This window comes from Rutilus rutilus (assembly GCF_951802725.1).
Source record: "Rutilus rutilus genome assembly, chromosome: 18".
Taxonomy (NCBI): Eukaryota; Metazoa; Chordata; class Actinopteri; order Cypriniformes; family Leuciscidae; genus Rutilus; species Rutilus rutilus.
In genome coordinates, this window is record NC_140231.1 from 11,305,753 (window position 1) to 11,318,702 (window position 12,950).

General features: G+C 38.9%; 1 protein-coding gene across 2 annotated transcripts in view; it reads left to right on the forward strand.

The window, feature by feature from the left end:
- The window catches only part of sgcd (sarcoglycan, delta (dystrophin-associated glycoprotein)), a 207,337-nt gene that overhangs the window by 174,610 nt on the left and 19,777 nt on the right, over positions 1-12,950 (forward strand). For both annotated transcript variants that reach the window (XM_084388062.1, XM_084388061.1), the window contains exon 6: positions 7,855-7,927. In XM_084388062.1, coding sequence (XP_084244188.1) covers positions 7,855-7,927 — 73 coding nt within the window. The remainder of the gene's footprint in view (positions 1-7,854; positions 7,928-12,950) is intronic.

Here is a 12,950-nt window from a genome sequence, read left to right on the forward strand (position 1 = left end):
GCAGAAAAACCGGATGCTAATGAACAGTCAGTGTAAAAATACTCCTGGGATTATTTATATTCTTTCCCTTATCCATTAAATGTACTTGTATATTATGTACACAGATTTCATTAGGCTTGTGTAAAGAATATTTATGCCATGGTACTTCAATGTACCATTCATTGCAGTGGAAAGTGCTGAAATATTCTAGTCAAGTATTTGTTTTTAAAACCCTTACAGAAATGTTCATCAGTATTTACGAACTCCCATTGCTTTTCTTTGTAATTATTTATGTAGTCTGTAAAGCAAACTTCATTATTTCTATACATGCCAGTCACGTTCAGTGCTACGTCTATACCGATGTATCGGGTCTCCCTTGGGAGCCCAGTCACCTTCGGGTAGTAAGAAAACGGGCCAATGATGATTGGGGAGTTTGCATGCCAAGCCACTCCCCCGGACATACGGTGAGCTGGCTGGCAACTCATTCATTCAGCTTTTTGCTTCGGAGCCGAGCGGTTGTCTTTACTTGCTCTTCCATTTCCCTTTGCTAGAGAGGAGATGTTCTTCCACTGGAGAAAAGGTGCATTCATCTGTGTTTTGCCCCACGAGTGCACAGATGAGTGCCTCTGGGCACTTCAACACAATAGAGAAGATTCCCTAAAAGAGCAAAACACGGGTGACATTGCGCCTTTTTCAAGATGGAATTCCACCTGTGTTTTTCTGGATGCTGTCGCTTCCTGATCTTGTCTGACAGACACGACAGCCTTTAACACGCTAGGCAGAGTTTGTTGATGGTTCATGTTCTCACGGTAGGAACATGACCATCACAATGTTGAGATCAAGACTCGAATACCTTGAAAAAGGTTGAGTCCTCTCCATTATTCCCCGTTCTGGGCTTGAATCCTCCGAGGATGAAGACTCAGCAGTGCTGCACCCTTCTGGGAGAGTGGTGCAGGTTGAGTTGGACCCAGAGTTGATGGCCATGCTTTCCTGGGCCACTGCGAGCATTGGGCTTGAGTGGAACACTCCACCCTGCCCTGAATGCTTGCGGCTGGACGATTGGTTTCTCGGCGCGGGGCGTGCTTCACAGCATTGTCCTGCCGCAGTACCTTTCTTCCCGGAGGTACATGAGGAGGTCACAAAGTCGTGGAAGTCACCTTTTACTGCCCGAAGCTGCTTCACTGCTTTCTTACTACCCTCTATGGTGGGGCAGCCAAAGGGTACACAGAGATTCCTCAGGTGGAGCGTGCAATTCCGGTGCATTTATCCCCCGGGTGATCCAGCTGATCTGAAGTCGATTTCTGGGATGCACAGATAGACCTGTTTTCATCCCACACTGCCCACTCTTTTACTTTCTGAACGAGACACAGCTGGCCCCGGTGCCATGCAAATATGACCATTATAGAAATGTATGGAAAACAATGAACTCTCAAATATAACCTAAAATTTCAATGTCTGATATATACATAGTTCAGGCATGAAACTCCAACCGAATGCTGATTGGTTCTTTCAACGGCGCAGCACCAGCCAGTCAGAAGTTTTTCCAAATCCACGTAACCATATATATCGTACCTGAAATCGGCACTCTGCACAATGTGAAAGTTATCCCTCCTCCTCCCCAGTGCCACCTGTAGAGATCTGCTACAGGGGTTATACCATTTATTGTAGCAGTGTTTCCTTTGTTTGTTATTTTTGACTAAGCTGAGCAAATTCTTGTATTTACTCATCATCAGCAGTAGCAGTAGCAGCGCAGCAGATCTCATCCGCCAAAATCAAGTCATGTATATGTCATGCCCCATGCCAACAAATGCTGGTTGAATTTAATCCACTCCGAAAGGTGTGATTCAAATCCATTTTCTCTTTAGCTGTCCTCTGGTGCATATTACTGAAAAGATCCACAATATTTTGTTGCTTTTAGTACAAAGGATTGAGGAGAACTGTAAAAAGTTGATAATTCCTCTTTGGCGGCTCAAGCTAAGCGATTTTCAGATTGTTGATAGCGATTGGAATTTGGTAATTGTCTGCCATGTGCGTAATCCCCCCCGGTCAGAACAGAAGCAACACGTGTCATGTTCCATCAGTGGCTTTGTGTGGATGCTCTGAAAATCTCTTGTATAATTCTGCCTTTGGACTGGCTTTCAGATGGATGTAGAAGCAGATTTGTCTGTTAATTATAATTTGATTGTTTACACAATGGCAGAAAAATTAACAGGAAATAAAATAAAGACCCTAAGTTAGCCATGGCTCAAAAATGGAGGGAGCATCAATGGGAGTCTAACGACTGAGACCAAATCAGACACAATTATTTGGTCCCATCTTTCCCCAAACAGGGCAAGAAGGTCTTCTCGTTACCATGGCCACGATCAGATAAGTTGGTTTTATGGGTGTAAAGGAATGTGACCACGTGCTCGAAAGAGAGAAAGACAATGGGGAGACAGAAACAATCTTTAATACAGACTTTGCTGCATTAATCAGAGACGAACTGAATAAATGAATGATTAAAGAGTTTGTTGGAACTGATTAATTGATTGTAATATTAATTTAGCTTACCTCAAAGTTAATCTAATTAAATGACCCAAATATTAATAATTAATCATAATTGGTATATCTTAAATCTGCATGGTCATTCAATTGTAAAATAACAACAGTATGTTTTGCATCTTTAAGACATGTATTTCATGTACTGTATATACTCATACAGTGTAACCTTTGCTGTAAAGCGACCTTGAGCTCTGTAAAAGTGTTATAAATACAAGCTAGAAACTTTAATTAGCATCTTTGAACAGCAGCACTTTTTCCGCGAGCCAGCGAATTGTGTGTTGTGGGAAGCATCACCTCTACAAGACACATATTATTTGTTCATTTGCTCTGCCTAACTGCAAAAAGTGAAACAGTGAAGCAGATATTCTGTTGAAATGTTTCAGCCTTCGGTGCAATAGAGCACTGGACCAAAGTGATTTGCACTCGTATTGCTTAAGTGATTATTTCACTGTATGGCACTTTTGTAAAAGAAATTGTGCATCTGTGATTCTAGATGGAGATTTTTGTTTTGTGCAGTTCAGGAAGTTAATCAAATCTAATGCTGTTCACAATTTGGGCAACAAAATGTCATTGATAATTATCGCAAATGTGATAAAAATGAATGAAATAGTTTTGCAGAAACTAAAGCTGAAATGCGAGAATCAGTGAGGTTTGTTCTTGTGTGTCAAGTGCAGGTGAGCTTTCATTTACTATATTTGATGTGCTCTGTATGTGCATTGATACGTGTTTATATGTAAATAGTAGCCTAATTATATCTGTTCATCATGTAAATCAATCATGTCTCTTCAGAAGATTTGGATTAAATCTTGCCAGAAAACGAATCTTCCAAGTTAAAGAGAAGCGTCTCCATAGCATGATGCTGTGGCTGCCACCATCGTGCTTCATGGCAGGGATGTTAAGTTTCTGATAAGAAGTGTCTGTCTTGCCAACATGCCATTTAGTCTGATGGCCAAAAGCTTGATTCTTGTCTCTCCAGAAAAAGCCTTCTTCCAGCTGACTTCATAATCTGCACATACCCAGACAGCAGTTTGTACAGCCTCTCCATTCTCCTTCAGCTGAGATCACTTTCTGCCTTGGAAATCTTCTTGTAACTATACATGCTTTGAGCTTTTCAATTTCTAACTTCTAACTTCTTCTTGATATCAGCTTACCCATAATACTGACTCAACATGAATTGGACTCTCAAGATTTATAGCACAGTCCATTTGAACATCTTGTTTAACATTTATGACTTCTAAAACAAATTGGCAGCACCGATGATTATCACATCACACCCCTATTCCATCACATTAAAGGGGGTGAATACTTATAAATTAGCGATTTGTTGTTTCTTTTTTGGTAAACTTTTTGGACAAAAAAAGTTTTGCAAAAATCTAGCAGGCATTAAATATTTGTCCAATTTTCTTTATTTCTGTGCATGACTTCCAGCCATGAGTGCATCTCTGCAAACAAAACTTCTCATATGGCCCTAAATGAATCCACTGGTGACCACTGAGCTTTTCATAACCTACTTGCCATTCATAAGGCCCATATATCTTCATGCCATCTCGAAGTGTTGTCTTCTAAAGCTGCCACCATAATCTATGTTACTGCCAGAGAGGAGTGGGTATTTCGATTCGCAGAAGAGTATCATTTTCATACAGTATAGATGATAAACTTGTTTTTCATTTTCTGCAAAGTCCCAAAGCCTTCAGGTATGGCCGTTTTGTTGCTGTGCCTTGGAGTGATTCCCGACCTTGATGGAATCTGCCATGGCCCGCCTCCAGCTATTCTCTATGAACAAGCCCACCCAATGTGCCGCAGGAGAGATATGTATCTGATCACATATGTAGCCCGTCCTGCTTCCTCTATTATTGCAAAGGCGATGTTATCACAGGCACATGAATTCCTTCATGTGCTTCGGATGAGACTTTAAACCGAGGTCCTGACTCTCTGTGGTCATTAAAAATCCCAGAATGTCCTTCGAAAAAAAGTAGGGGTGTAACCCTGGCATCCTGGCCAAATTTGCCCCTTGGCCTCTGTCCATCATGGCCTCCTAATCATCCCCATATACTGATTGGCTTCATCACTGTCTCCTCTCCACCAATAAGCTGGTGTGTGGTGAGCATTCTGGCGCAATATGGCTGCCGTTGCATCATCCAGGTGGATGCTGCACATTGGTGGTGGTTGAGGAGATTCCCCCTTCTATGTAAAGCGCTTTGAGTACCCAGAAAAGCGCTATATAAATGTAACAAATTATTTTATTATAATTTTTATTACATGGCATGTTGATGTATACAGTATATTTACCTTTAAGAGAAATAGTTCTTCAAACACCTCATTTACTCATTTGAATTCTACTATACTTTTCAGTATTAGCCGAAGAAATAATTTCTAAGAGCTCATCTATATATGTGACCCAGGACCACAAAACCAGTCACATGGGTCAATTTTTTAAAATTGAGATTTAGACATCATCTGAAAGCTGACTAAATAAGCTTTCCATTGATGTATGGTTTGTTAGGATAGGAGAATATTTGGAAGAGATACAACTTAATCGCCTTTAAAGTTGGACATTTATGTTCATGATTGTGCTGCATTCACCCACAAAAATAAATGTTTTATATATTTACGGTAGGAAATTTACTAAACATGGAACATGATCTTTACTTAATATCCTAATGATTTCTGGCATAAAAGAAAAATCGATAATTTGGACCCACACAATGTATTGTTGGCTATTGCCACAAATATACCCGTGCGACTTGTGACTGGTTTTGTGATCCAGGGTCACATATTTAGAAGTAGTAATAGTAACACTTAACACTTTTTTTCTTTTTTCAAAATAATGCATTTATTCAGCAAGAACACATATAGTAAAGACATTTATGTTACAAAATATTTATATTTCAAATGTAGCAAATTATCTCAACATAAATATTAATATTCAATCATAACTTGTAATAATTATTTATGAATATTTGGATCAGTTAATAGAATTACTTTAATGTAATAAAATTGATATTACAATCAATCACCCTATTCGTCCCGTGAACACTAATTGTTAATTGTTTATTAATTCTAAGAAATGTTCATTTCCGGTGGAGGGAAATGTATTTCTTACTGTACATTACTACTAAGAGCCTGTAGTCAGAGAATTAGAACCAAATACGTATTGTGCACAAGTTGTATTAACTAAATCACAAACACAACTAATCTAAACATATACACATTCGCACAATCACACATATATGGGTAAAATAGAAAGTGACAGGATAAAACCGTAAACAGGGAATGAAGTTGTGGAAAAGAGTCATCTAACTATGAAAAGAACCATCAGCTTATTATTTTCAGAGCACTTCATTAAATGTATACTTGCATGGCCTTTGCAGTGAAAGCATTTTGTGAAGTTCCTGAAGAAGGCTTCTGATGGTTCCATGAGTTTCAAATGATTTCTTCTGTGCTGAATGAAGAATTGGCGATGAATTTGCAAGGTTTGTTTGATGTTGTTCTGCTTGAAAGTTCTCTTTGCCTCTATGAGCACATGGCTGGAGTGCAGATTGAGAGGCCACGCCGAGCAACCAGGAGAAGGGAGGAAGTCGGAAGAGTTGATGGTTGTCTATTCAGTGATAGTAAAGTTGCAGTTTTCTTCTGAGTTGGAATGAAGAAATTACAGTCTGACTCTGTTGGGAGAGTGAAGGCATAGCAGGCTGTGGTCAAGGCCTGCCGGTGCCCATGGGCCCCTGTGGGGGTCCCCACAGACATCAACTCGAAGAAGCAACATTAGAGGCCAGAAAAAGAAGAGGGAGGGTCACTGTGAATTTGTCTCTAATAAAACCTGAGAAAAGTCCCACCAAGTTTTCCAAGTGGGAAAATTCCTCCGTTGGTAATTTATGGATCTTTTTTTTCAAGCGTGCTCATTTGCATGTGCAGCTGGATTGATTGCTGATGAAGAAACTAATATGTTGCGCAGCTATCAACATATCATATACACACGATCATTTCGATCTTCAAAGTACCAATTTATAGAGACCAAACATTGTATAGGAGAGGTTGACCTTTGACCGTTGGTTCGATCATAAAATACGCAGTATCAAAAAAAAAAAAAGTAATTAAAAGACACTACACAAGACAGTAAATCATTCACACAATGTTCTGGGATGCATGTTCATTTATAGATCAATTTGTCTATAAATGAATGCAGGAAAGTCTGTTTTAAGGTCTGTTTCTGTCTTTCCAATGGCCTCTGTCTTGACCTCATGACCACATGTTTAACAGCAATAAAACCATCTTATCTGATGGTGGTCATGGTTCTATATAACTCATAGTGAGTTTTAAAAATTATTTGTTAAATATAACAAATAATTGTGTCTGAATTGTCTCAGTCGTTACACAAAGCAGTGTTGTTCTTTGTGCCTTTATTCCAAATGAAAGAGGAGGTTGGAACAAGAGACCAAAAGTCTTTGTTGATTGTCATCCTTACAAATGTTTTTTCACAGTGATGCTGGTGTAATAACTATTGATTTCATAGTGATTGTACTGGTGTTTGAACAGATGCTCTGATGTTTGTCTTCTGATGTTTGAATTCGTTCAGTTAGTCAAATCATATTTGTGACTCTAAATCTGTCCCCTGCGGTGAGCTGTACTAAGATGAAACCGTCTCCTTATTGGAATAAAACACCAGCTGAGAACCCTGTTTTGCCCCCTCCTGATATTTTGGAACAAATCCATCCACAGTTGATCTCACAACCTATATGTGGGCAACAGATCTTACACCTCCCGGAGCAGCCATTAAGCCAAATGGTAGCACTCCCCCCTGAGATAGGCCTTGTAGCAACCTTTTTAGGAACACTTCAGCCTCCTAGGATGCACTGTAATTTGAGAGCATCTCCACGGGATACATCGGAGCTGTACCCACACTCCTAAAGCACTCAAGCCATGCTATTCTGTTAGTCATGGTCCTTTTGGTGTCAAAAAGTTTTTGAGGTATGTGTCAGATCGTCCTTTAGAGTCTACAAGAGGAAAATCACACTTACTGTTACATGACACTGCTGCACTTGTATTGAGCTGTAGGTGTAGCTTACAGAAGGACTCCAAATTAGCATTAGCATTCCAAGGAGTCCTTACCGAAGCCTATTGATCGAATCTGAGGCTGTAACCCGTGACGTAACTTCTTCAGCAAAGCCTAGTGAAAAGGTTTTCGGTGGCTCAACTTTAGGTCACATCCGCAGGGACACAGCCAAGACTGTATGGATCAATACAGGAGCTTCACAGATTATGTCCATTGATTTTAGCATGTGGACCGTTGCTTCGTTCAGAGCATGACTGAGATTGTATGTCGGATTGTGTTTGCAGGAGCGGAGGGTGCGGTGTTCAGTAACTCAGTGGAGACCCCGCATGTGAGGGCTGAGCCCTTCAAAGAGTTACGGTAAGACAGTTAAACAAATATGATGTCATTATTGATTTCTGGATTCTGATTAGGTGTTCCATCCAAGGTGTTTTCATTTTCTGTAACTACAATGTAATTACAGTTATTCACTTTATAGGCTATTATTATTTTTAGTATTGTTAATAATTAATTAACAGTTTATGACATTTCAGTTGGTTTTATAATGCACTATATAGTAACCTATGCATATCTTAAATTAGCATTGTCCGTATGTAATTAGTATAATCATGAACTGATAGTTAATAGAGACCCAATTTCAAGTGAGACCCGGTTTGTCATGACAACGGAAGAATATTTGTGTAAGTCATTATGGCTTTTTTATTTAGACAGTTTGGAAAGTAGAAAGGAAAACATATGTTGGTGTAAACTAAATTTGGTGTCATTTGGCTAGGAAAAAATAAACTTCAAGATATTCTCTAAAAAGATCTTCCACAATTTTGTTTCTCAAGTAAATGTATCTTGTTTAAAGAATGTTAAAATTATGGCTGATAATAGTTGATAATTACTTTCATGTTTTGGCTGATTCATAATTGGCTGATATATACAATTTAGTCTAAATAACTAAACAATATGTACCATTTTGTTTAAATAAGTAAACAATAAAAGCTCAAATTAATTGCCACGAGTGAATTTAGTCATTTTATTTAATTATTAGTATCTTTTAACAATTTACTTTAACTGAGCAGTACATGACAGCAAATATATTCAAAAAAATTACATGTATTTATTTTTCTGAATAAATAAAAAACTATTAAATATCCAATCCAAACAATATTGGCTGATAGTGTTAAAAAAAAATCTAATATTAGTATATAACCAACATGGTACTGATAGCATGTGCTTGGTTTAAGTATTTGTTTTATTTTTTACTGAGAAAAAACTACTGATTACTAAAATCAAAATGCTATTTTGCTGTGTTTGTGTGTGTTTGTGCTTGAATCTAAAGCCATGACACTGATGAAAATTATGAGCCATTTAAGAACACTTTAGGTATCTCGCTAAAGCGGCTTAAAAAAAAAAAAATGCTGCTTATAGATCTGCATCTGCTAGTATTATCAAAATCATTAACAGCAAGCCCTTCACATACAGTACAGCTGCAGAAGACGCCACATCCAGAGCTGTGCTACCGAGCTGCATAGGGAGATGATTGCACGTCGATTGCAATTTCCCACACAGAGCGTAATGATCAAAGATTGCGGGGAAAAATGATTCTTTTCCAGCAAGCACTACACATGTCTCTGTTGAAAGCTACAAAGGAAGGAAATAAAGCATGACATTTGTGCAAATTCCACTTACCCCTAAATTTAGGTTTTTAGCGTATGCGTCTGGCTGACAGCAGATTATAGAGCACCTCTGTAAGCTGTTTCTGACAGCAGAGAGGAAGGGGGGGGGGGGGGGGGGCAAAATTTGTATTACCGTCTTTTAAATGCATCACTATCCGTTGTAAAGACAGTCGCATGGAAATTGGAAAACCTATCCTACACTGCTTATTTGAGAAATACCCAAATGGATGCTTTGGTACAGACAGTTGCCATGATATTTCAATACTATCTTGTCTAAGGTACTCGTAAAACAAACAGGGTGTCAGTGCTCTGTGATTTTAATGGTTTACAATTGCTTTGAATAGAGTTTATGTCCTTTTCTAAGCTTTCGAAGGCAGTCTAAATCCAGACAAATGTTCCCTATTATTGCAGGCTTTTTAAATTCAATCAGATACATTGTTCCACGGTTATTATTGGTCAGCGTTATGGCGGGAGAAGATAAGAGTTATAAATTAGACTGATGTCATTGTCGTGTAATAATGGTTTGGATGAAATTCCAACCTCCTCCAACACGCCGCTTCCAAAGATCAGGCCGCGCATTATGAGAGTTCTTGAGGGGATAATCGCTCTTGCTCTTTGCTCTGAAAGCTTTGAGCAATTACACCCAATTTAAGTGTTATTTTCTGCCTTTGTCGCCAAATGTCACAAACAAAATGTGTCCCTGGTCTCTGCGTAGTATCTGAGGCCTCTTTGGAGAAAGTGCTGGCGCTGTAAAGTACAGTTTACCCGTGGCGAAGCAACTCATTAAGACCAGGGGTCGATCCAAGTAATGTTGTATACATGCAGACAAAGGAAGATCAATGTGCGTGTCGCTGGCACCTCCTCTCTTGGACGGACGTGCTTTTCTGTCCTGATCGAAGCCTGGATGCTCATCAAAATCTAATTAAAGTAGATTCTCATTAACTAAAACAAACACGTGAAGTGCAATGCCAATACCCCAAGCAGTAGGCGAACATGAACGGCAGAGCATTGGCAACTGGGTCAGATATGGCAGTGAATGCACATTTAGCAGGATATAATGAGCAATAAATGGCCGGTGGGGAGACGGGCTCCTCATGAACGGCCCGCGCACACACAAACACATTACTGGCCCATTCCTGTCTGTTCTGCTGATGGAGCAAGCAGAAGTAAAGCCACAAGCACAGACAGGTGTCGTGGCTTATCAAGCTTTCTGTGATGAACAAGGACAACAACACTGACAGCCATCAATCAAAATGAGGGGTGAAATCTCCCTGAATAACTGTTAACAGTACTGTGTTTAAAGGGATAGTTCACCCCAAAATTAGAATTTTGTCATCACCTACTCACCCTCAAGTTGATCTAACCCAGTCTGAGGACACAAAAGAAGATATTTTGAAGAATGTTGGTAATCAAACATTTGACGGTAGCCATTGACTTTCATAGGGGAAAAAAATACTATGGAAGTCAATGGCTACCTTCAACTGCTGGTTACCAACATTCTTCAAAATATCTTCTTTTGTGTTCAACAGAAGAAAGAAACTCATACAGGTTTGGAACAACAGGAAAGTGAGTAAATGATGACAGAATTTTACATTTGAAATATCCCTTTAACTAGTTCAGGAGAAAATGTAACAGACAAAAAAATTGTTTGGAGATTTGATGGAGTTTGTAATGTTTTATCATTAAAGGGAAAGTTCAAGCAAAAATCATGTTGTTCCAAAGTCTTTCCTAATGAAGGAAGGAAGTACACAAATGGTAGAAGGTAGAAGTACACAAATGGTAGATGTAGGAAGGTATTTCTTACACAAATGAAGATATGTTTAATATCATCTCATTATTCTTGTCCATCCATTGAAAGTCCACGTAAATAAATTTTAAAGTATTAAACGTAATAAAGACGTTAAAAAAGTTAACTATTGTATACAGATCCATTGATTTAATCCATGTTTTCTGAAGAGACATGATACTTTATATGATGAACAGATATAATTTAGGCTTTTATTTAATATAATATAATATAATATAATATAATATAATATAATATAATATAATATAATATAATATAATATAATATAATATAATAAAATAATAAGTTTATTTTATATAGCGCCTTTCTCAAACCCAAGGTCGCTTTACATAGTAGGAAGGCAAGGAAACACAACAACAACAACCAAAACAATACAACAAGACAAGTTATCTATATGAAGTTATGAGTTAGGTGTGGAGAAGTGATCGTTAAACAAAAAGGTCTTGAGATGTGCTTTAAAGAGGGAAAGAGAAGTACAGTCTCGAAGAGGTTGTGGGAGGCGGTTCCAGAGTTTGGGGGCCAAGGCACTGAAGGACCTGCCACCCAGGGTGGAGAGTCTGGAGCGGGGGATAGCCAAGAGATTTTGGTCAGAGGATCTGAGTGAGCGGGAAGGAGTGTAAGGGATCAGGAGGTCACGGATGTAGGGGGGAGCAAGGTTGTGGAGTGCTTTGAAGGTGAGTAGTAATACTTTGTATTTGATCCGGGACGGAACCGGTAGCCAGTGGAGTTGGTGGAGAATAGGGGTGATATGTGCTGATCGTCTGGTATGGGTGAGGAGCCTGGCTGCTGAGTTTTGAATATATTGTAGCCTTTGAAGTGATTTAGCAGGGAGACCAAGGAAAAGTGAGTTGCAGTAGTCTAGACGGGACATAATAAAGGAGTTAACCAAAATCTGAGCATCACTAACAGAGAGGAAGGGTTGGAGGCGAGCAATGTTGCGGAGGTGAAAGAAGGCAGTCTTAGTGAGTGATTTGATATGAGGATCAAAGCTAAGGGAGGAGTCAAGCAGAATGCCAAGGTTTTTAACAACAGGGGTAGAGTGAACAGGTGAACCATCAATGTTGAGAGTGAAGCTGGGAGATTTGGAGAGGATGCTTTTAGGGCCAATCAGGAGAATTTCGGTTTTATCTGTGTTGAGTTTGAGAAAATTGTTTTGCATCCATAATTTTAAGTCAGAAAGGCAGTCAGTGAGGGAGCATGGTGGTGGGTCAGAGGGAGAGGGAGTGGTAAGATAGAGTTGGATGTCATCTGCATAACAGTGGAAGTTAAGACCGTGGCTGCGTATGATCTGCCCAATAGGGAGGATGTATATGAGAAAAAGTAGGGGCCCAAGTACAGAACCCTGGGGAACACCACGAGTGACGGGACTTGGAAGACTGATGTGAACCCAATGTTACAAATTGCTTTCTGTTGGAGAGGTAAGACTGAAACCAAGTGAGTGCTGTGCCAGAAACACCAATAGCAGACAGACGGGCAATTAGAACATTGTGGTTGATGGTATCGAAAGCAGCACTAAGGTCAAGGAGGATGAGGATGTTAAGTGAATAATATAATATAATGATGCTTCCACCCGCAACCCTGCAGTACACTGTAAACAAAAGTAAGATTGAACAAAAAAAAAATTCAGTCAGTTTAATGTAATTTAAGTTGAAATGACTTAAACATCCAAGTTAATTGTTCCTTAAAATGTATATATATAATATATATAGTGTACGGAGAATAAGTGGTTTAGAGAATGGATGGATAATACTTCAAAAAATTACTTTATGTAAAATCTGTTCCATGCTTTAATCATTTTCCTAAAGTGTTTCATTTCTTGATTAATCTTTATTTGTGGGCTTGCCTTAGTAAACCATACAATTGATATATGCAAACAATGTGATTTAATCAGCATACCATGTAATTAATTTAA